Source organism: Puma concolor, chromosome D1, assembly GCF_028749965.1.
Source record: "Puma concolor isolate L17-30 chromosome D1, mPumCon1.1.hap2, whole genome shotgun sequence".
NCBI classification, from domain to species: Eukaryota; Metazoa; Chordata; class Mammalia; order Carnivora; family Felidae; genus Puma; species Puma concolor.
In genome coordinates this window covers 30,548,670-30,573,488 of record NC_141676.1, presented here as the reverse complement: position 1 = coordinate 30,573,488, position 24,819 = coordinate 30,548,670, and the positions used below count along the sequence as shown (strand labels likewise).

Below are 24,819 nucleotides of genomic sequence, written 5' to 3'. Positions count from 1 at the left end.
AGGAATCATGGGGGCTACAGAAACAAATATAAAAATGCCACAGAAGTAAACAGTCATATCCAAATAGGAGGCAACCTATAGGAAAATTCTAGATTCTACAACCAAAGGTCATTCAAGGACCTTGTTTCAATCCTGACTCAGACCAAGCAACAATAAGAATAATTTTTTTAGGAGAACCTAGGAAATTTGATTAAGAACAGGGTACTTGATAGCCAAAATGTATTATTAATTTTGTTAGGTGTGATAATGGCATAATTAGGTATGAAAATTTTCCAATATTTTAGAGGTGTGCTTAAGTTGAAGGTGAAATGGTATCATGTCTGGGGTTTGTAAATATTGAAAAACCTTGATAACAGTTGAATTTAGATGATAAATATATGAGGATTTATTACACTATTATATTTTTGAATATGTATGAAAATCTCCATAATAAAATTTTAAAGTACTTTTATGTAGACTCTCTAATTTGCTTTGGTCCTCACAAGGCTAAAAGTTAAGTACAGCCAGAGTTAATACCATTCTCAATCAACTTACAGATGAGAAAACAAAAGCTGAGAGAGGGAAGTTTTCATCCAAGGATACTTAAGTAGTACATGGCAGAACTGAAATGTAAAACTGACTCCTGACTCCAAGTTCTTGGCTCTTTTTGCCTTTGTCATATTACTTGAAATACTCCCTTTAAGTATGTAGAGTTAATTCAAAGCCAAACTTTAAATGATACTTTTGAAGATGTAATTCTTAAATTCTACTATGGATTTCTCTGTATGTACCTACAACTTCCATTTTTCTACACATTGCTTAAAGGCAGAAAATTAAAACATTCCTGCTTAGATGGAAATAAATGAATATTATGTGTAGAACCATCTCTATAGAAAAGCAAGGATTTCATGATGAATTGTATGCCAATAATTTTCTTTCTTATACTAAAGAAGCCTATTGGAAGTATCCAGAAAATATATTTTTCATTCATTAAAACATCCATCCCCATCACTGTGGTGCTACAGGTTTGATGATCTCTGAGTTGTTCTATTTTGGCAATGGTACATATACACAATGTAAACTGTTTTTCATTAATTCATTTACACTTAATACTGCTTGGTAACTGCTGATGGAAAGAAAAGCACAATACATTTGGTATGCCTGTAGAACTTAAACAGAGTTTAAAAGTTCAGTAAGTCAGCTACTGGTATTCTGTGCAGAATACCAGGCAATTGATTTGACTAATTCTTTTCTCTATAAAATTTCCTTGATTTATTGAAATGACTAACTTGATCTGTTCATTTGGCCTTATAGACATATGGTCTATTACATGGGGTTAGTCTGATCAATAATGACTGTTACTATATATATAGTAGGTAATGTGATTGTGAATAAATTATTCAGTGTCTTCATCATATTTATTATTTAAATGAGACAACATGTGAAAATCACTAAGATTGATCAGTATGTAACATACAGTAGTGATCAAGCATGTAATAGTTACTTCATATTCATTTTCTTTTTCTAAGCTATCCATTAGAATGAGGTCTAGAAAAGGAGTTCTTATCCTACATCCCAAATGGATTTCAGGGGGAGTCTATAAATTCCCTGAAACTTATATGAAAGGTGGTTGTGTACATATGTGCATTTTTGGGGAAAAGAATATGCATAATTTTCATGAAATGCTCAAAGTCCGTATCTCCAAAAAGATTAAGAACTAACCACTGGCTTAGAGACTTTGTATGAGTAAATTTCTCCCAGGCCCAGGAGAAGTTTTTAATTTGTGAATCCCAGAATTGATATATTATTGCACTCTTCAGATTAATCATATTAACTTCTAATAGATAGGCTATCATTTAACTTTTGGGAAAGGAAAATTATGATCTTTTGGAGTGAATCATTGTTAGAAAATGGGAAATTGTATTTTGGTTAATGCAAATAAAAGAACATCTTGATTATATGGTTAAAAGAAAGGCAATAGTTTTATAATCATTGAGGCTTAAACTCTAGGACTCCCTTCTTTACTTTTTTTTCATTATAAAATATTTCAATCATACAAAACAGCACAGTATCGTGAACTCCCATGAACCCATACTCAGCTTCCCTAATTACTATCTGGATATTAATAAAAGTTAGCAATAATAATCTAAATTTTGTCTAGATTCACTAAAATCCAACCAAGTTTTAAAGGTCTGTAGGGAAAATATCCCAAAGTCACAAGATGGCCACTAAATAAACTTAAATAATAATTGGATTGTGTGGACTAGGAAATTGAGTTTACTGGTGATGAAATAAGAGTGCTGTGATTGGTGCTAAAACAAGAAGTTATTGATGAAGCCATTGAAAGTGGAAACTGTTCAAGTCTAAAAAACGACCTTAGAAGGCCGTTTGAGTTTCTGCTTAAAGAACTCATTTTGCAAAAAAGAGCCATTTTACACATTGCTTAAAGGCAGAAAATTAAAACATTCCTGCTTAGATGGAAATAAATGAATATAATGTGAAGAACCATCTCTATAGAAAGATAGTTGGAATCATGCTGATATTATCTTCTAAGCTGCACTCTTTTTTAGCAAGAAAGACAGCAAATGGCCTTCAAGAATTATTTTGGAGAAAGCAAGTTGCATGTGTGATTTTAGGAGGAGTTCAAAGTAAAACCCATGTGCCAACTATCTGATGTATGGCACTGGAACTAGCATATTGATGGCCCTGACTTGGTTAAGTGGTGTTCTGCCTATTCCGGTTAAGGAAAAGTACGTAAAATAGTTTTTAAAATATTTCTAAACAAAATGGTCAAGTAGAAAATTCTGGTACTTAAAAGTGTTAAACTTTTCTTTAGCAGAACACCAAGATGTTCACTGAGACCTCAACCCACAGCCACTGTTCCACTATCCCTCCCACCTTTCATGCCACCACCCTTTAAAACTCAACCTCGACTCCACCATGTATCTCTGTAATTACTCTCCCCTTTCCCTTCCCACCAGCTAAACAGTTTTTCCTTTCCTGTCTCTTTTAACAAAAACACAAGTTGCATAATCACTGGAAAATTTCAATCATACACCAATGTATGATAAGCCACCCTCTACCCTTCACCCAGCTTCAACAATTATCAATAACTACCAATCTTGTTCCATCTGCACCCCACCCACTCCTACCTGGATGACTTTGAAGTAAATCCCAGGCATTATATCATTTCATTCTTAAATATTTCAGTATATATTTCTAAAAGATAAAAATTCTTTTATCATAACTATAATATCACATCTAAAACTAACAATGATAGTATCTTAATATAACAAAATATTTAGTCAGTATTCAAATTTCTATAGTCATCTCTCTCCTCTTACAAATTTGTTTGAAATAGAATCAAAATCAGGTCAATACATTATAACTGGTTTATATACCTCCTAAATTTCTTTTAACCTCCATGTTCCTGCTATATCTCTTTTTCTCTTTTCTTTTATTGTAATTTATTTGTTGTTTATTTTTTGTCAGTTGGGATCTTGACGACTACATGGTCTTTGTGTCTTTTACCAAGTTCCTCTATTTCCTTTGTTTCTAGTCAATTATTAGAATGAAAGACTTGATTAAATTCCAGTTACATTTTTGTGGGGAGGAACACTTCATAAGTGGTACTAAATACTTCCATCAAGGGGTACGTGTTACCTGTTGTGTCTCTGTAATACTATTAGCTACTGATAATCATTGCTTAGGTCAATTACTATATCAAAGTTCACAACACAGCGACACTCCAATTTTTTCATACCTTATTCATTTCTTAGCTGGCAATGAATTCCTATGGAGTGAAACTTCTCATCTACTATTTTGTTATCCTAACATATAGTTCATAAAGGAAGGAAAAAAATAAATGCTTGATTCTTTATTTCCTAGTTGTCAAAGTAACTAATTGTTCCTAAGCATCATCTAATTGTGATCAATGAATTATTGTTATTCTTATCAGTACAAATACATGGATTTAAACATGTCCGATGTATGTCAATCTGCCACATTCAGTAGACATCTGATGTATGTCAATGCAACACATTGATGCTTAAATTGTTTTGTCTTTGGACTGGGAGCCTTTTCAAGTTGACTTGATTCCTTTGAAGATGATCTTGGTAGTCTCCGACAGCATATTTGCCACCTGGTATGAGTTCACAGACAAAGGAGAAAAGGGTTGCTGGGAGGATAGCATAGTCAAAACCAAAGACAGGCAGAATGGTATGGTAAATTTGGACAAATGTAAATTATTTAGCAGAGCCAGGGAATTTTGGGTGAAGGAGAAGAGGCAGCTATTTAGAGATGTCTGAGAAGGAGAGTAAAGAGGATCTTGGAGAATCTTGCAGTGTGCATTTTGAGATTTCTGCAGGCCAATGTTTATCAATAAGCTTGATATACTGACCCACAAATACCTCAGGTATTTGTAAAGTATGCAGCAATTCCTTACTAATAAAAATTATAGGACCAAATCTGAAGAATCACTTCCTTAGAAAGTAGAGTATAGGTATTCACACTTAGACCTATGCTTGGTATAATGCAATATAGTTAAAGTCACTTACAATCATTCACATTTTAATATGCTTTCTGGAGTGGAGTGACATCTAGTGTGGCAGGCACAGCTGTGGGAGTATGTGTGAGTGTTCTGGTGAACTGATCATGGACCAAAGATGGTGGTAATGATAGGGAGCCATTGAAACAATATAAGCAGTGGGTAATACAAATATTTCTTCATTGTTTCCTAACCAGAATCACAGAGTCTAAATGATTTCATTCACAAATCAGTGTTTAATTTGTCTGAATATAAGGTTTTCTAGGGGAAAAAAAGTTCTGGCTTTATTAAATTGTCCATTTTCTCCTGTTTTCCTTTTATCCTTAGTAGAAAAGAACCACTTACTGGTTGATCAATGTTTTCCTCTTTAATCACAGAGGATGTACAAATACCAGCATAATTTGCTGCTGTGATTTCCTTATCAAGTGCAGTGCTATGAAAGGCCATGAAAGCTTTGATATTTTCCATGTAATTCCACTTTTGATTGGAAGTCCCATTGTTATAAGGTTTATATTGCTGGGGGAAAAAAAGGATAAAATATGGAGTCAAGCAGACAGGAGAGTTTACGATTTATTTATAGATGTCAAATATTTCATCGCATGAATTCAAAAAGTATAGATAATTATTCAATTCTACTACATAGTAATAATCATATTAATATTTGATAATTATATACACATTTTTTACATTTATAAATATGCATTCTTTGATTTACAAAAATGAAATCACAAAATGCACACAATTTGGTAATTGCATTCGTTTTTTTTTTTTTCAACTTAAAAATATTCCATGGGGCACCTCAATAGCTCAGTCAGTTAAGTGTCCAACTCTTGATCTCAGTTTGGGTCTTGATCTCAGGGTCATGATTTCAAGCCCTGCATTGGGCTCCACGCTGGGCTTTTTTTTTTTTTTTTTTTTCAATTCCATGAGACTTTTCCTAATATTTTTAAAGGATATATATACTATTTAATCTCAGTGATGTTTTATTTTACCAATCCCCAATAGTTAAACGTGTAGATTGCTTCTCAGATTTTCCTTATTAGATGCAAAAGAACAATCAACAATCATAGATTTTTATGTAAATACATGATAAATTCTTTAGAACAAACTCAAGTACAAGTGTTGATAACAAGGTCATTTTAAAATATTATGGTACATCATATAAAGTTTTACCATATCCAAATGCTTTCTAGAAAGGTTATTCTAGTTTACACTTACACCATTGGTATAAGAAATGGCCTGTTTTCCTCACATTCTTGCTCAAACATCATCAATTCAATACATGAAAAATAGTACCTGGTTGCTATTTTAATTTATGTTTTACTGGTTATCAAGAAGAGTTTTTTTTTAAATATGAGTACAGTCAGTATTATATGTAACAGAAACAGCATATTTATTCTAATTATAAAACTTGGCTCAAGCATAAGTAAAGAAATGAGTAGTTTCAGTTTTAGAGAATTTAAGCCAGTAGATTAGTTCCAACTAAACATATCACGACACCTCAAGGAACTTTGTAATGACTAGCACTTACTTTACCAAGGAGAGATTGATAGTAAAGAGGAAAATAAATGGGTCTTAAGAACTGACTGATTTAATAGGTCAGACAATAGAGCGTCCCTCAGAGGCCTGGAAAACAAAGACTGTATTTCAAGGAACAGAGAGTGGGGGGTCTAGTAACATTAGCCTAGTGTGCCTCATTTTTGTTATTTCACATGAACTTTAATATTTTCTCACAAACTGATTGCTTCAAGAAATAAAAACAAAATATCAGCAAAGGAAAAAATCTTGAAAAGTAATACAAATTACCTTAAGATCAAATGCATTTCTTAAAAATGGGAACCTTAGGGGGAAATGTCAATATCTATAATTTTATGAAACTGATCAAGGTGCTAAATTTGCATCTGCATGAGGTTTTAATCTCACTGTGGCCCATGCCAAAGAGGCACGTGACAGGGAAGAATGTAATGTTATACACACTATGTCTCCTAGAATAAAATTTTAGCCCATATTTGTCATCAGCGTAGAAGACTTAATTAAGCTTTGATATTTGTCCAGATTGTTCTATCCCAATTATGGATTCAGGACCTGCAAAACAAGCTGCCTTATTGCTATTAAAAACATGGAATAAAACAAGTGTAATTTAGAGACAGTTATTCTATTCAACAAAAAGATGGTAAATTCTAGAGGATACAGAAAATAAATTCAGAGAAGGAGTGCTCCTAAATTTTCTTTTGTCTTAACAAGGGAAAATACATGTCCAGTTAGGGAGTGTCTTTGGTTATAAGTAAGGATGACAGATAAACATGAAAAAAGAACTCCATAGCTCTTTACCCAAAACTCAGATGAGCCCAGATTTCTCGGAAGTCTCCAAAAATTGTCTGGCTGCTGTAAGCATTTGCAAAAGCACGTTAAAAGTGTATTTGAAATGAGTCTCTTGGTAGAATTAACATGGATGAGTTCACATCCTTCAGGAAGACCTCTTTGCCCATGCTCTTTCCCTTCAGTTGCCAGGTAAGAGGGGACTTGCATATGTCCCAATCAGTGAGCTTAAAGCACGCACATCTAACAGCTATTCACTTGACCATACCCACCACTCAGACTGTATGAGTGCTACTGGGATAATTTCACATGCTTGCCCTTGGATTTGATTTAAGTAACTAGCATAGCTCCTGACATGCAGCAAGCCCACAGTCACCATCTGTTGGATTAAACTAAATTAAGAGCTACATGAACATGTTGAATTTGAAATCTAGGCAGACTATTGTAAATATTTTAACAATAGCATTCAAGACAGGTTTCTATGACAGCCATTGTCTTTCTCCACAACAAGGAAGTATACGGCTTTACTTTAATTAAATAAAGGGCCATGATTACTACTTAGTCTATAAATATCTTACCTGAACAATAACTGGATAGCCACAGACTTCATTTCTTGCTTTGGTCATAGACACTGCCAGCACAAGGTCCGGGTTACTCACCAGGTGAAAGGTCCTTGGGAAAACAGGACTAGGCGTATCATCAAGTAGCATAACCAGATCAGAGCTCCCCCTGTGCCACTTCCCATTGTGTTGCCTCTTAGCTCCATACATGCTCTCTGATAATGGATATGAATCCTTTAAGCATTTCTCCCCTACAGAAGCACAGTGTGAAGCTTTCTCAGTAGAGAGTGCTGGAGGAACACTGCAGGAGGAAGGGGCTCTCTTGCTCTTCCTGGCTGCTGCATGGGGTCAGCAGTTGGGAGTGAGGATATCTAGTGCTGTTCTGCTCCAACCAGGTGCCAAAAATATGGAGTCCCTTGGAACCTTCACAGGTCTGGCCAGTAACCATTTGCTTGTGGCCTTCCTGACATGGACATCACATGCTCTAAACCTTCTGCCACACCAACATCCCATTCCCTTTTCATGCCTATGTGCCCCCAAACCAGCTGTACCCCCACATACGTTGCTTCCTCCTTGCAGACCAGGTCTGGCCAGGCCAACCAACAGACTTCTGCCATCCAGTTAGCTGCACCCATACTTTTTCTAATGAGTTCTGAATTCCAGTTTTGAGAAAGGGCCCAATTTTAAATTTGTTCTCAACTCCCTCAGCTCCAGAGTACCATACAGAGGATTTTTTTTAAATATCTGATAGTTACTCTTTATTATTGTTTAGTAATTCTTTATGTTACATATCCCATTTAAATAACTGTGTGGTTTCTGTCTCCAGATTGTACCCATACTGATTATACACCCTCCTCACCTGTCCTGCTATTTATTATGAGAGGCACTGTGACAGAATGATTAAGAACATGGATTCTGGAGCCACAGTGCCCGAGTTTGAATACAGATTCTACCTCTCAGTAGCTGTATGGTTTTGCTTAACTACACTGTGCCTCAGTTTCCTCATCTGTAAAATAGGATAATGGCGCATGCCTCAAGGGACTCGTTGGGAATGAAATGAATTAATGCATAGAACATGCATAGAACATTGCCTAGCACACATCACTTAGAATGAACCACTATTATTCATGGTTGTGATTTTTTTTATAGCTTTTCATGAACTCTCTTTTTCTAAGGTAGTATTCCCTAAAATTCCAAGATATATGTGAATATTTTTAAGTTATCTTATATAGGAGCTTACATAAAGCCTCTTTGACCAAAAAAAGGAAGAAAATGATTGGGCTAATCATTCTCAAATTCTCTTCCTTGCATCACTTAAAAGCAAAAGTAAGCCAAACATTCAAGGATCTTATCTGTACAGAAAAAAACAATTCTTTGTGTCTGTCAACATAGGGACACTACACGTCCGCAGTGGCATTCCTGCTGTGGAAAATAGAACTTGTCCTATAAAATTTAACGATGTGAGAGTGGGGGTCTGGTATAAAAGTAATATATTTCTCCTTTTAAGACTGCAAAAATTCCAGATATCTAATTTAAACTTATGAACATAAAACAATAGAGTCCCATTGTAAAGAATTACAAAGTACTGGAAAATACAGGAAAAATTGTAACAGAATTTTAAACATTCCTCACATTACTATAAGATAATCACTATTAATCTTATAATGTATTTCTCCCTCCTATTGTTAATTAATGATGCATCATTTTAAGTCAAAAATGGGTATTGGATTTTATCAAATACCTCTGTAGAGTTCATCAATATTGGACAAGAACTGCACAAGAACTGGTATTCTATATTGTTCACCTGCGTAGCCTCACCGTCTGCACAGTCTTGCATTTTCATGAATGAATGATTGTACATTTCCTGCAATGACCTACTGAGGTGCCAAGTTAGTTACCTAGCTGTCTATGTTTCTGCTGCTTAGAACAGATATAGCAACTTCTCTCATGCTTCAATGCCATGCTCAGCCAGGATAGCGTTGGTTATTCTTTTCATTTCTGAACAGTGCAGTCAACTGGCACTTGCCCTTAGCAAGACTGCTTACATTTTGCAGGAAGCTTGAGTTTATACACATGTACCTAAAACCCACTCTGTGCCAAACAGTAGTGTGAGAACTTAGTCTGTGTCCCAGGAATATCCAGCACGACACCACAGCCCCTTCCACTAACCCAAGGAATGAGTGCTTACAAGTCACTTAATCTCTTGAGCCTCAGTTTACCTAGTTTTGAAATCAAGTGATTAAGACTAGAAAATTCTAAATATCTTTTTTAGCTCCAAATTCTATGACACAGGATTTCCCCCTGTATAATTCTAAGTCCTGTTGAGGGGATTTTCATCCCTGAGCAGTATTTCATATTTCCCTTTAGAACCCAAATGATTAACTCAGATTTTGCCAGAGTTGAAAATGGAAGAAAGATGCCAGGTTATCTCAAAAATTCACCTGGATCATTCTTTTGTGTGGCTGGAAACCAAGTGAATGCATCTGTGGCAATTTCTTACTACCTTTCCGTGCCCCCTTGCTCATTTCTTGCACTTCTCACCTAGACCATGTGCTGTCCCAGCAAGATCTTGTTCTCACAGCCGTAATTTCCCTGAAGAGATTTTGCTGATAATTGCTTAAGATATAAGATTTCCTAGTTATTTTATATGTTAAATAGAAGGCCAAAATGAAAACGTAATCCCAGACCCAAAGGACTGAATGAAAGGACTAACGGTAGAAAATTCTCAGCACAGTGATCGCCACTTGGTACCTCCCATTATGTTGGCAGTGCTGGTGGTGCTCCAATGTTTCACAGAGTTTTAGGCAAACTTCTTTCTGTTTTTACTTAAAAGGCCTTCCCCTCCTCACAGGCTTTCTCCACAGCACTCAAGATGAAAAGCAAAACCAATGACAGACACTTAGCAGGACTCAGAACTCACTCCCTTTTCCAATAAGCAAATATTTCGGAGTTAAAACTCATTATGCTTGACTTTCTCCTGTCTCAAGGTCTCTTCTCTCATTCCCCATTTGTGCCCACCCCAGTTGATCAGTCACACTCAAAGTCCAACTTGGGCTTGAGTAGGACCTCCACTATGATACAGTACGCTGTATGGCTAAATTCCAGAAATGTACAGCTGGGTAGCACTAGCTCGGTCAGGGCAGGGATTTTCATCTCTTTTCTTCTTAGCTAAAGCACCAGCACCTAAAAACACTGCCTTTAATAACCCTTTGCAGCAGAATGAATGAATTCTGGTCCCATAGAGCAAATCAATCACGGGGACAAAAGCCTGCTTCTAAAGCTCCCTGTTGTAAAGTTAGCTTAGCTAGAATGAATGGGGCAAATGAACACACTCACCAGGTCTAGCTACAGGTTGGCTTTTCAGCCTTTTCTAAAACAAGCCCAATAAGCGTCCCTTGCAGTGTTTGGCTCACCTCAGACAGTGAACACAGTAAGGCTAACTCCCGTCCTGCCCACGCTGGGCTGCTGCTGCCGCCTGCTGAAGCTTATGCAATCTGCCTCCAAGCAATTCCAAAACCTTTCACATCACATATCTTTTGAGAATCCAGTGAAAATCACAGCTCTTTCCCAGAAAAAAAATATGTATTGCACAGATTTCAAGAGATTGAAGAGGCCCCTGGAGCCCCACCATGTAAGACTAACAGTAGAATTTGAAGCAAACCAATCTAAAATCTAAGGAGTTGTTTTCTTTCTTGTTAAAGAAATGTTCATATATGCACAAAAACAGAGAGAATGATATAAGAAACCACCACAACTTACCAGTTGTCAACATTCTGCCATTCTTGTTTCATCCATTCCCCCGTAACATTTTACATTTTTGCTTTTGCTAGAATATTTTAATGCAAATCTGAGCTATCTCTTAATTTTCTGTATAAATACTACAATATATATCCAAGTGGTCAGGACTTTTGTTTTTTTTAACATAGCCATTAAACTATTTTGACAGTCAACAAGATTAATAAGACCTCCTTCGTATCATCTGGTACCTAGACTTTTAAATTTCTTCTGTCTTAGAAATAACCTTTTGACAGTGGTTGGCTTGAATCTGGATCCAGACATGGGCCAGCCATTGGGTTGGATTGGATCGATATATTTGCTAAGGTAAGGATTCCTTTTCACCGTGTAAGCGGAAACCATCGTTATTTGATGGAAGTAACCAACTGCATGCATACATGAGATGTGGGGAGGGGCAGAAGACTGAGTTAATAAAAAATACTGCAAAAAGTTTTAAATGGGGACTCTTTAAAGCTCTTGCTTGATCCTTTCAAATCATAAAAATAAAATTAGATGACATCCCAGTTTTCTCTCAACTTCAACAGTCAGTGAAAACTATGAACCAAGTAGGTCACATTTCCTATTTCTTATCTGAATTGACAGTGGATATGCTGTCTAGAGACTACTGAGCATTTACATTTGATTTCACTCTCTCTTCCTTGAGAAGGATAAAAAATTATTGGCTACATTAAATAAAAAATCCAAAGTCCTCAGATATACGCCCTGCCTGCTCTGTGGGGACCATGCCAGATCTTTTAGGCTTCTGTTGATATATTTTGATATATTGACCCCACAATATAAAGGGTTTACCTGCTGCCTTCCTTGTGCATCCATCGTTGATGACTGTCACCCACTTTTTTCTCCACCAAAACTACCTCCGTGTCTGAACGCAGATCAGGACCTCTTACTCCCAAAACTAACTGAGGAGCAGCATGGCATATAATTTGCTCATCTCTGTATTCAAACTGCTGGTGGCAAAGCTTCTGCAATTTATTCTGCTTTGGAGAATAGCTGAGATAAAGAAAATCCCATTAGTGGCCGAAAAATGTCCTGTGCACTTGATGTGCTGGAGACCGCAAGTTCCGTTGGCGAGAGACCTGCTGTGAACTGAACTCACTTATAACGGTGAGGCATTATCATCGGGGCAGCAGCAATGTTATTTGCCTTGCACTGCCAAGCTGATGTAAAAAAGGTAGAATTCTGGGCTTATTCTGTAACAGAAATAAATGTTCATCCAAGAGAATATGAGAAACTCATCAGCATAACAAAAAGAAATTTAGTTGAAGAGATAATTTAATTAAAGGGAAAAAAGAGTAGGAGAAGGAGAGCGGTAAAAGGGAAATAGGGAGAAACAAAGGTGTTCAGATCATGATTGTTTCTAGCCTCTATCTCCAGATAGAATGCCACTGTTCAAGTTTTTCCATCTTCCCTGACAACTCATAGAAGATCATAAAAAAGAATGATATACTAATAAGTTAATTCAAAGGAATCTCTTGCTTAAGGATCTTAAGGCAATAAGAAGACTTATTAAACATATGAAATACCACAATGCATTGTCAATCAAATACATTTATAAACATCTATGAAGCCCCTACTCTATGCTAAAGGTCGAAGTGCCAAGACTGTTTAATTTATATAAAATGCTATCAAGTTACACAAACGTCTAACGATTATGGAATGATACAAAGTACTATAAATTCCTATTATTTCATTGGACATTGACCAGGAAAAAATAAAATGAAAAAGAAGAAACTACATTTTCCTAATTTCTTAAAGACATCAAAGAATCTCATATGCTTATTCTTAAGTTCATTCACACATTCATTCAACAAACACACAGGCTTGGTGCTAAGTTATCAGGAGGCACAGGTGGATGAGCTTACTGCTGAATGGAAAAGACACACTAGTGAACAAGAAATTACATCACGTGGCACAAAATAAGCTAAAGGGAGAAGGGCCTTCCCACAAGTACTTGCAAATACTTAGTCACAGACACAAGAAAGACAAAAATGTGCATGTTGATGTACATGCGGCTAACAGTAAGGCAAACCCACAAGAATCATTTTGCCCCAAAGTGAGCAAATCTAAGGCCAGGTAGAAATCTCTCACAAGAATCCCTTGCAACTTTTTACCTGTATTTCTTCTGTGGTTCCACATTTTCAAAGAGTTCTTCTTCCATTTTCTTTGTAAGACTGTCATCCTCATCAAAGTCATGAGGAGTTTCCTGCCAGGCATATCTGGGAAGTGTGTGACAAGCTTTCATTCGAAGATGGGCTCTTGCATGTGAATCTCTACCAAGGTTCAGAAGCAAACACAAGAATTCTGATTTTTACTCACAGAGTTTTCTCTGAGGGATAGTCTGATCATATCCTGAAGGATATTGGTAGATCTGTAAATCGCATTTCCATTGTCGTGCCTAACATCGCAAATCCGTATCTTACTAACACATAATTTAGACGTTTTAATATAAGCCTACAAATAAAATTCCTCCATTACATAATAAATAGCACTCATCTTTACCATATTTATTTGGGAAAAAGGGGGCCATGTATTATATTTCAAAAATTGCGAGATTAAGGCTACTCGGTAGTTTAAGAAATTTATAATGAATGTGTAATGAGATTCCTTCTGCCTGCTCCATAAGTGGGTCATAATTCTGTCTGGAACAGAACAGCCTAGATTACTGCATTTCATAAAGTTTACTCATTAGACAGTGTTAAGAAATCTTAATTAGGGGCGCCTGGGTGGCGCAGTCGGTTAAGCGTCCGACTTCAGCCAGGTCATGATCTCACGGTCCGTGAGTTCGAGCCCCGCGTCAGGCTCTGGGCTGATGGCTCAGAGCCTGGAGCCTGTTTCCGATTCTGTGTCTCCCTCTCTCTCTGCCCCTCCCCCGTTCATGCTCTGTCTCTCTCTGTCCCAAAAATAAAATAAAAACGTTGGAAAAAAAAAATTAAAAAAAAAAAAAAGAAATCTTAATTAACTTAACTTTTCCTCTCAAACCTAGAGAGGCTCCAAGAGCATGGGCATGTTCGTGCCAGTTTTTGATAAAGAATAATGTACTAAAACACTTAAATAGTCAGAGCTTGGATAACTGAGTCAGTCAGCCTTCTGGCTTTTTATTAAGACGAAGGTGTGAGCAGGAGCGTAGCCACCATCCGGATCCGTATATATCAAGTTCTGGGGCACTGTTCAAGGTACATTTGCTTCCATGGGATCACGACACAATATGAGGACTGCTGGGTCCAAGGCGGGTTAAATATATGCGCAAAGCAGCAAATATGCATGTATGTAAATAAAGCTAGGGGATGCGGGGAAGCTGTGAGTGCCAAGGCGCTTGTGGTTTTTGATATAGCTGCAAGTGATATCAAATTACCAAAATCTTTGGGGTCAATTCCTGTGTTAGCAGAGCAGACCATACACTTTTCAAATGTAACAAAAGTATTACATGTGGCTCTGAAATTGGTGGGTAACAGCTGCCTCATTCAGAGCTGCAGCACACACAGCTTCTCAAGTCAAAAGTCTAACAGTTAAAAAAACAACAGTGCCATCTTGTGTTAAAAATAAAAAACACAGCTTTCCCACTGACTGAGGAAAACAAAAAACAGAAATGTCATTCTTAGTTTTAACATATTTATCAAGGTGTAAACAAGATTCCTCCCCCAATCCAGATGTTTAATTTCCTAACTTGGAATTTATCTGTATGATCTTTGGCTTCCAGGCAAATGAAGAACAGTCAAAACAATAGACAATTTAGAACAGACCTTTCTAAATATAACTTCCTTTATTAATTCATTTGTCTACTCATTCATTTAATGACTTATGTGACTCATACACGACTAATCATTCCATAGTTAGTCAACTCATTCCTTTAATTGATATTTCTTGAACATCTACTATATGATAGGCACAGAATTATAAGTGTTGGGGATACAGTGATGAACAAAACAGGTAAATTCTCAAGATTCATAGAACTTACATTCCAGTGGGCAGAAGAGAGATAATACACAAGTAAATGAATAACTAAATAATACAAGTGCCATAAGTGGAATAAAACAAGATACCATGATAGAAATTAGCTGGTGGGGAGGGGGGGTCTACTTTAGCAAGGTAGTCAGAACAGACTCCTCTGAGAGATGATGTTTGAGTTGAGACCTGGAAAATGAGAAGGAGCCAGCCAGGTGAGGATCTTGGGAGAGAGAGCATTTATGGGCAGAGAAAAGAATAAATGGAGAGGTTCTGAAGCAAGAATATGTTTGGTTCATTTGATGAACAGAAGGACACTGGGTCATAGGTGTGCAGTGAGTGGAAAAGGTACTATGTGAAGAGGCTCTTAAAGTGGGCAGGGACTGCCTATAATTCAGTAAGGAAATGAGAAAGTTTTCCCTGAGTTCCATGCTAAAAAGGCCCTTTCTTCCACAAAGCAGCAAAGCTGAAGTGAGTACTCCCAGAGTTCTTTTCCATTTTGCTTATTTTTATTACCAGAAATCTTTACACAGAACCTAGCTATCAAACGGGTTCCTTCCTTGTGCAGGGTAGCTCAGTCGGTTAAGAGTCTGACTTCAGCTCAGGTCATGATCTCAAGGTTCGTGATTTGGGCCCCTTGTTGGGCTCTGTGCTGACAGTTCAGAGCCTGGAGCCTGTTTCAGATTCTGTGTCTCCCTTTCTCTCTGACCCTCTCCTGCTCGTTCTCTCTCTCTCTCTCTCTCTCTCTCTCTCTCTCTCTCTCAAACATAAATATTGAAAAAAAATTTTTTTTAAAAAGCGTTCCTTCTAGATCTGTTTAGCCTCTTGCTTTATGGATGCCCCTCCTTAAATCATCCCACCTCTCAAATATGTAAACCTTCCAAACAAACATATCTAAGGAAGTCTGGGGAAATCTTAAAGTGACTGTCTAATATAAGGTGATTTAGGATTGAGTCATCAGAAGTGGTTCAAAGAACTAGTGAAAGCCCGGAAAAGAGATAACCCAGTAGGCTGATGACAGAGAACTTTGAATATTTTATTTTATTTTATTTTATTTTATTTTATTTTATTTTATTTTATTTATTTTAAATATATGAAGTTTATTGTCAAATTGGTTTCCATACAACACCCAGTGCTCATCCCAAAAGGTGCCCTTCTCAATATCCATCACCCACCCTCCCCTCTCTCCCACCCCCCATCAACCCTCAGTTTGTTCTCAGTTGTTTGTTTTTTTTTTAATTTTTTTTTCAACGTTTATTTATTTTTGGGACAGAGAGAGACAGAGCATGAACGGGGGAGGGGCAGAGAGAGGGAGACACAGAATCGGAAACAGGCTCCAGGCTCCGAGCCATCAGCCCAGAGCCTGACGCGGGGCTCGAACTAACGGACCGCGAGATCGTGACCTGGCTGAAGTCGGTCGCTTAACCGACTGCGCCACCCAGGCGCCCCTGTTCTCAGTTTTTAAGAGTCTCTTATGCTTTGGCTCTCTTCCACTCTAGCCTCTTTTTTTTTTTTTCCTTCCCCTCCCCCATGGGTTTCTGTTAAGTTTCTCCGGATCCACATAAGAGTGAAACCATATGGTATCTGTCTTTCTCTGTATGGCTTATTTCACTTAGCATCACACTCTCCAGTTCCATCCATGTTGCTACAAAGGGCCATATTTCATTCTTTCTCATTGCCACGTAGTACTCCATTGTGTATATAAACCACAATTTCTTTATCCATTCATCAGTTGATGGACATTTAGGCTCTTTCCATAATTTGGCTATTGTTGAGAGTGCTGCTATGAACATTGGGGTACAAGTGCCCCTATGCATCAGTACTCCTGTATCCCTTGGGTAAATTCCTAGCAGTGCTATTGCTGGGTCATAGGGTAGGTCTATTTTTAATTTTCTGAGGAACCTCCACACGTTTTCCAGAGTGGCTGCACCAATTTGCATTCCCACCAACAGTGCAAGAGGGTTCCCGTTTCTCCACATCCTCTCCAGCATCTATAGTCTCCTGATTTGTTCATTTTGGCCACTCTGACTGCGTGAGGTGATATCTGAGTGTGGTTTTGATTTGTATTTCCCTGATGAGGAGCGACGTTGAGCATCTTTTCATGTGCCTGTTGGCCATCCGGATGTCTTCTTTAGAGAAGTGTCTATTCATGTTTTCTGCCCATTTCTTCACTGGGTTATTTGTTTTTCGGGTGTGGAGTTTGGTGAGCTCTTTATAGATTTTGGATACTAGCCCTTTGTCCGATATGTCATTTGCAAATATCTTTTCCTATTCCGTTGGTTGCCTTTTAGTTTTGTTGGTTGTTTCCTTTGCTGTGCAGAAGCTTTTTATCTTCATAAGGTCCCAGTAGTTCATTTTTGCTTTTAATTCCCTTGCCTTTGGGAATGTGTCAAGTAAGAAATTGCTGTGGCTGAGGTCAGAGAGGTCTTTTCCTGCTTTCTCCTCTAGGGTTTTGATGGTTTCCTGTCTCACATTCAGGTCCTTTATCCATTTTGAGTTTATTTTTGTGAATGGTGTGAGAAAGTGGTCTAGTTTCAACCTTCTGCATGTTACTGTCCAGTTCTCCCAGCACCATTTGTTAAAGAGACTTGTCTTTTTTCCATTGGATATTCTTTCCTGCTTTGTCAAAGATTAGTTGGCCGTACGTTTGTGGATCTAGTTCTGGGGTTTCTATTCTATTCCATTGGTCTATGTGTCTGTTTTTGTGCCAATACCATGCTGTCTTGATGATGACAGCTTTGTAGTAGAGGCTAAAGTCTGGGATTGTGATGCCTCCTGCTTTGGTCTTCTTCTTCAAAATTACTTTGGCTATTCGGGGCCTTTTGTGGTTCCATATGAATTTTAGGATTGCTTGTTCTAGTTTCGAGAAGAATGCTGGTGCAATTTTGATTGGGATTGCATTGAATGGGTAGATAGCTTTGGGTAGTATTGACATTTTGACAATATTTATTCTTCCAATCCATGAGCACGGAATGTTTTTCCATTTCTTTATATCTTCTTCAATTTCCTTCATAAGCTTTCTATAGTTTTCAGCATACAGATCTTTTACATCTTTGGTTAGATTTATTCCTAGGTATTTTATGCTTCTTGGTGCAATTGTGAATGGGATCAGTTTCTTTATGTGTCTTTCTGTTGCTTCATTATTAGTGTATAAGAATGCAACTGGTCCTGGACTCTTATTTGTTGGGAGATTTTTGATGACTGATTCAATTTCTTTGCTGGTTATGGGTCTGTTAAGCTTTCTATTTCCTCCTGATTGAGTTTTGGAAGTGTGTGGGTGTTTAGGAATTTGTCCATTTCTTCCAGGTTGTCCAATTTGTTGGCATATAATTTTTCATAGTATTCCCTGATAATTGCTTGTATCTCTGAGGGATTGGTTGTAATAATTCCATTTTCATTCATGATTTTATCTATTTGGGTCATCTCCCTTTTCTTTTTGAGAAGCCTGGCTAGAGGTTTTTCAATTTTGTTTATGTTTTCAAAAAACCAACTCTTGGTTTCATTGATCTGTTCTACAGTTTTTTTAGATTCCATATTGTTTATTTCTGCTCTGATCTTTACTATTTCTTCTTCTGCTGGATTTAGGCTGTCCATTTCCTTTAGGTGTGCTGTTAGATTTTGCATTTGGGATTTTTCTTGTTTCTTGAGATAGGCCTGGATTGCAATGTATTTTCCTCTCAGGACTGCCTTCGCTGCATCCCAAAGCATTTGGATTGTTGTATTTTCATTTTCATTTGTTTCCATATATTTTTTAATTTCTTCTCTAATTGCCTGGTTGAACCATTCATTCTTTAGTAGGGTGTTCTTTAACCTCCATGCTTTTGGAGGTTTTCCAGACTTTTTCCTGTGGTTGATTTCAAGTTTCATAGCATTGTGGTCTGAAAGTATGCATGGTATGATTTCAATTCTTGTATACTTATGAAGGGCTGTTTTGTGACCCAGTATGTGATCTATCTTGGAGAATGTTCCATGTGCACTCGAGAAGAAAGTATATTCTGTTGCTTTGGGATGAAGAGTTCTAAATATATCTGTCAAGTCCACCTGATCCAATGTATCATTCAGGGCCCTTGTTTCTTTATTGACCGTGTGTCTACATGATCTATCCATTTCTGTAAGTGGAGTGTTAAAGTCCCCTGCAATTACCACATTATTATCAATAAGGTTGCTTATGTTTGTAATTGTTTTATATATTTGGGGGCTCCTGTATTCGGGGCATAGGCATTTATAATTGTTAGCTCTTCCTGATGGATAGACCCTGTGATTATTATATAATGCCCTTCTTCATCTCTTGTTACAGCCTTTAATTTAAATTCTAGTTTGTCTGATATAAGTATGGCTACTCCAGCTTTCTTTTGACTTCCAGTGGCATGATAAATAGTTCTCCATCCCCTCATTATCAATCTGAAGGTGTCCTCAGGTCTAAAATGAGTCTCTTGTAGACAGCAAATAGATGGGTCTTGTTTTTTTATCCATTCTGATACCCTATGTCTTTTGGTTGGCGCATTTAGTCCATTTACATTCAGTGTTATTATAGAAAGATATGGGTTTAGAGTCACTGTGATGTCTGTAGGTTTCATGCTTGTAGTGATGTCTCTGGTACTTTGTCTCACAGGATCCCCCTTAGGATCTCTTGTAGGGCTGGTTTAGTGGTGACGAATTCCTTCAGTTTTTGTTTGTTTGGGAAGACCTTTATCTCTCCTTCTGTTCTAAATGACAGACTTGCTGGATAAAGGATTCTCGGCTGCATATTTTTTCTGTTCATCACATTGAAGATCTCCTGCCCTTCCTTTCTGGCCTGCCAAGTTTCAGTAGAGAGATCGGTCACGAGTCTTATAGGTCTCCCTTTATATGTTAAAACACGTTTCTCTCTAGCTGCTTTCAGAATTTTCTCTTTATCCTTGTATTTTGCCAGTTTCACTATGATATGTCATGCAGAAGATCAATTCAAGTTAGGTCTGAAGGGAGTTCTCTGTGCCTCTTGGATTTCAATGCCTTTTTCCTTCCCCAGATCCGGGAAGTTCTCAGCTATTATTTCTTCAAGTACACCTTCAGCACCTTTCCCTCTCTCTTCCTCCTCCTCTTCCGTGGGCCTCTCATCTGTGCTTGGCTCCAGAGACTCCGTTCTGCTAGTCTTCTGGTGGTTTTCTGGGTTATTTAGGCAGGTGTAGGTGGAATCTAAGTGATCAGCAGGACGCGCGGTGAACCCAGCATCCTCCTACACTGCCATCTTCCCAGGATCCCATATGAATTGTGTTCTTAAGGACTTTTAAGTAGAGAGGAATGGTATGGACAGAGAAAAAAATGAAATCATAGGTTGGAGATATTCTAAATTTCAACATTAGAATGGTCTGCCTTACAAACTAGTGATGTCCCTGTTACTATGAGTATTCAAGAAAAGATGTGATCAAAAGAGCCTATCTGGAAGGTGCAAGAGATTCCTGCCTTATGTTCTTTTTTTTTTTTTTTTTTTAATTTTTTTTTCAACATTTATTTTTATTTTTGGGACAGAGAGAGACAGAGCATGAACGGGGGAGAGGCAGAGAGAGAGGGAGACACAGAATCGGAAACAGGCTCCAGGCTCTGAGCCATCAGCCCAGAGCCTGACGCGGGGCTCAAACTCACGGACCGCGAGATCGTGACCTGGCTGAAGTCAGACGCTTAACCGACTGCGCCACCCAGGCGCCCTGTCCTGCCTTATGTTCTGAGTGGACTCAATCACTTCTACCTCAAGGACTCCAGGACCTGATGAAATCTATAAGTTAGAACAATGTAGATCTTTGCTCTCAGAAATGTTCTTTCTTTTTTCTTACTTTCTGTGTACTTTTTTCCCATGTGCAGTCTAATAATTCAGAGGCTAGATGATACATTCTTAAGAAATTCTCTAGCCATTGAGGAATATACCATGTAGTTCAAATCATCTCTTTCTGAAAAAGGCCTTCTGATGCCTTTGTTAGTGTCAGGACATGAGACCAGATGAATCATTCAACAATGAGGGGTTTGTTTCCTAAAATGTCCTTATATTTGAGTTGATATCCTTATAATTGAGGGGTAGAAGCAGTCTTTTAAAATAGTTTGTAACAATAATATATAAATTAATATTCACTATTATCACAATGGTAATTGACTAGCCATATATGGCTTTAGAATTTAGAAACTCACTCAATCATTCCTTCATTTATTCAGTAAATAATTAAAGGCAGCTATCCTGGTCTTCACACAGCATGTGTGACAAGAGTTTTTGCCCTCATGGATTTCCCAGGCTGGTGGTTGTTGGGGAGGGGCGTGTGGTGGTGGGGACTGATAGGCACATTGCTGTGTGCAGTCATTACCATGATTGTTTTCAATGATGAAGAACCATTCCACAGAAGAATACCAGGCAGGTCAAGGCACTTCAGGTGGAGAGAAACAAGTGGCTCAGAGGCGTACAATAGTGCATAAATGGAATGTGCCACGTTCAGCGACAGCTTGTAGTTGCTGAGCTGGGGCTTAGTTCATGTGTCAGGAAGAAACAAGTGTGGAGTGGAGGTGGGCCTGGGGGTGCAAATGAGGGTCAATGACAGGCCTGGACTCAGGTCAGAAGGGCTTGATTACAGACTAAGTATTTTTTCTATCTGCAGTACGTAGCCACTGAAGAACTGTATAAAAAGGATTAGGTTTTAGAAAGATTAACTGTCTGTGGGTGGAACTTTGAGGTGAACTGGAAGGAGGAGAAAATGGAGATAGAGACCAATCAGAAAACTACTTCAGTGACCCAGGATGACAACTGTATATTAACATGAATCCAGCTTGAATCTATATTAATTTAATTGTTCCTGGAATCAACATTTATGGAGACAAAACATGATGAATTCCTCAAATAATTGGCAATTCCAAAATTCTAGTCTTCTAAAAACTGTAATATAATAACAAAATAGCTGAAAGTAGATCCTTGTGATGGCTGAACATGGAAGCTCCAGCTCTATCTTTTGGACAGAAAACTAATTAAATATTTACCAGCTCTTCACCTGACATACATTTCACAAACTCGGTGTGGGTTCCCCGCATGGGCTCTGTGCTGTTATTGAGCTAATGAGCTGAGTTCAAATAGGAAACAGGTAGCTTTTCTGGCCACACTGATTACTTACAGAATTTCACTGGAAGCATTTTCCATTGTTAAAGCATTTTTTTCCATTTGCTTTTCCTTTGGTCCCATAATTTGCTTTTCTTCTCCAAAAATTGCTACAGGTTTATGCACAGCAAGCTTGGCTCCAGACACAATGTCACTTTGCACTTCTAAAACAAGAGCTGAGCAGAAACATGCAAATTGCAAGGACATTAGTTATGATCGCAGAACACCAGGAATTTGAAAACACACGTTAAAATAAAAATGCAGACAATTTTCAACTATTTGGCCTAAGAGAACACATTCTAACTGTAATTAATAGTTGCTCTTTAATAAATTGGATTTCACTTAATTTTTGTAGATTCCTTCCTCTCAAGATATTGTCAGTCAAAAGTACTAAAAATAGAGGTTCATATCCAAAATATACAAAGAACTCATAAAATCCAATACCTGAAAAAATCTGATTAAAAAATGGGCAGAGGACCCGAATAGACATTCTTCCAGAGAAGACATACAGATGGCCAACTTACACATGAAAAGATGCTCAGCATCACTAAACATCAGGGAAATGCAAATCAAAACCTCACTGAGATATCAGCTCACATCTGTCAGAATGTCTATTATCAAAAAGACAAAAAAATAACAAATGTTGGCAAAGATGTTGAGAAAAGGCAGCCCTCGTGCACTCTTGGTGGGGATGTACTTTTGGGGCACCCACTATGGAAAACAGTATGGAGGTTCCTCTGTTAAAAACAGAACTACTGTATGGTCTAGCAATTCCACTTCTAGGTATTTATCCAAAGAAAATGAAAACACTAATTTGAAAAGACATATGTACCCCTATGTAGATCATAGCAGTATTTACAATAGCCAAGATATGGAAACAATCTAAATGTCCATGGGAAGATGAATGGATAAAAAGTGCATGTGCGTACACACACTATGGAATATTATGCAGCCATAGAAAATGAGATCTTGCCATTTGCATCAACATGGATGTACCTCCAGAGTATAATGCTACATAAAATAAGGCAGAGAGAGAAAGACATGTGTAGAATCTAAAAAATAAACAAAGCAAAACTGAAACAGACTCACAGATACAGACAACAAACTGATAATTGTCAGAAGGGTAGAAGGGTGGATGAAATAGATAAAGGGGGTTAAGAGGTATAATCTTCCAGTTATAAAGAAGACATGGGGATGTAATGTACAGCATAGGGAATATCATCAATAATATTGTAACAACTTTGTATGGTGACAAATGGTAACTAGATTTATTGCAGTGACCATTTCATAATGTATACAAATATCAAATCACTATATTATATACTTGAAACAAATACAACACCATATATCAATTAACTTTCAATTTAAAAAGTGCCTAAGGAAAAAAAAAGTACTAAAAAATAGGTGTTTCCAAAAAAATGTTATTTAGTTATTTAGTTAGTTATTGTAAATTCTAGCCTTTCAAATGGGCATATTATTTACATATATATCTCTAGATCATTCTCTAGGATCCTAAATTCCTCAGTGGAAGTCCCCAAAGCCTTGAAAGCTGCATGCAAAACTTACTGTACAGCATTCAATATATGTAACAGGGAAACGTTTTAAATTATATTAGTGATTTTTCTCTTTTGTCGTTCTATACATAGGACCTTTGTCCTAGTTCCTGGGGTAGCCTTAAGGGAAGGAGGAGGACCATAAGTTGATAAGAAATGTTACAAAAGGAAAGCAAAATACAAAGATAGTGTGACACTCAAGTACAGCATGTTGCCATAAGACAAAGGCCATGTCAATCAGGATGACACTGTCATGATTTAGGTTTTTTCTAAACACTGTTAGCTCCCACTGAGCATATCAAAGCTTTAACATCAAGGTTGACTTGGAGAAAACCTACCATTTCTGGGCCTGAGGGAATTTAAGACAGAAGACAGAGGAAAGCAGAAAAACAGCACTGGGTATCATGATTCCCCCTACAGGCTTCACTTCAGGTATCTACGCTACACCAAGGAAACACTGAGGACACTGTTCATTGTTGAGAACACTGTGATGAGTCACCTCTCAAGTTGCCTTCACCACTCCAATCTGCGGTACAGTTGTATCAACCTGGATCTTGTTTCTGAGGGGTGTGGCCATGACCCAAGATGTGCCGACAGTCATGCTGGGAAGGTTTCCAGAAGTAGTTGCCAAGGAGGGGTGAAGGGGTCTTGTAATAAAGATTTCAGAGATGACCACTCAGACACAGCCAGGCTTCAGAGGGCCAGAGAGAGCAGAAAGGCTGGGTCAGGCAGGAAGCACCTCCCATCCAAAGCATTGTCTGGGCCAAAGGAATGGAACATGGTCACCCAGCCATGAATATCAGCCAGCAAGACCCAGAAAGCAAGACACCCTGTCCCCCAAGTTCTTCCCTTCTATCTGAGAGAGGAACTGAGGGAGACTCTGGGGAATGGGAAATATGAAAGCTCTCCCTAAAGGGACAATTTAAATTAGTTGGATGGGCCAAAATTTAAACCTGATCGGACATTTTATGTTTTCCTTAATGGAAAACAAAGAAGACTAAATTCGTTTTACTTTTC

The 24,819-nt window shown here is 37.7% G+C and overlaps 1 protein-coding gene across 1 annotated transcript in view; it reads right to left on the bottom strand.

The window, feature by feature from the left end:
• Window positions 1–24,819, bottom strand: part of DCDC1 (doublecortin domain containing 1) — a 497,922-nt gene that overhangs the window by 44,231 nt on the left and 428,872 nt on the right. The window contains exons 26-30 of the mRNA XM_086677755.1: window positions 22,266–22,425; window positions 13,311–13,469; window positions 11,989–12,189; window positions 7,423–7,516; window positions 4,871–5,041 (exon numbers count right to left, since the gene is read on the bottom strand). Of these exons, the coding sequence (XP_086533881.1) occupies window positions 4,871–5,041; window positions 7,423–7,516; window positions 11,989–12,189; window positions 13,311–13,469; window positions 22,266–22,425 (785 nt within the window). The remainder of the gene's footprint in view (window positions 1–4,870; window positions 5,042–7,422; window positions 7,517–11,988; window positions 12,190–13,310; window positions 13,470–22,265; window positions 22,426–24,819) is intronic.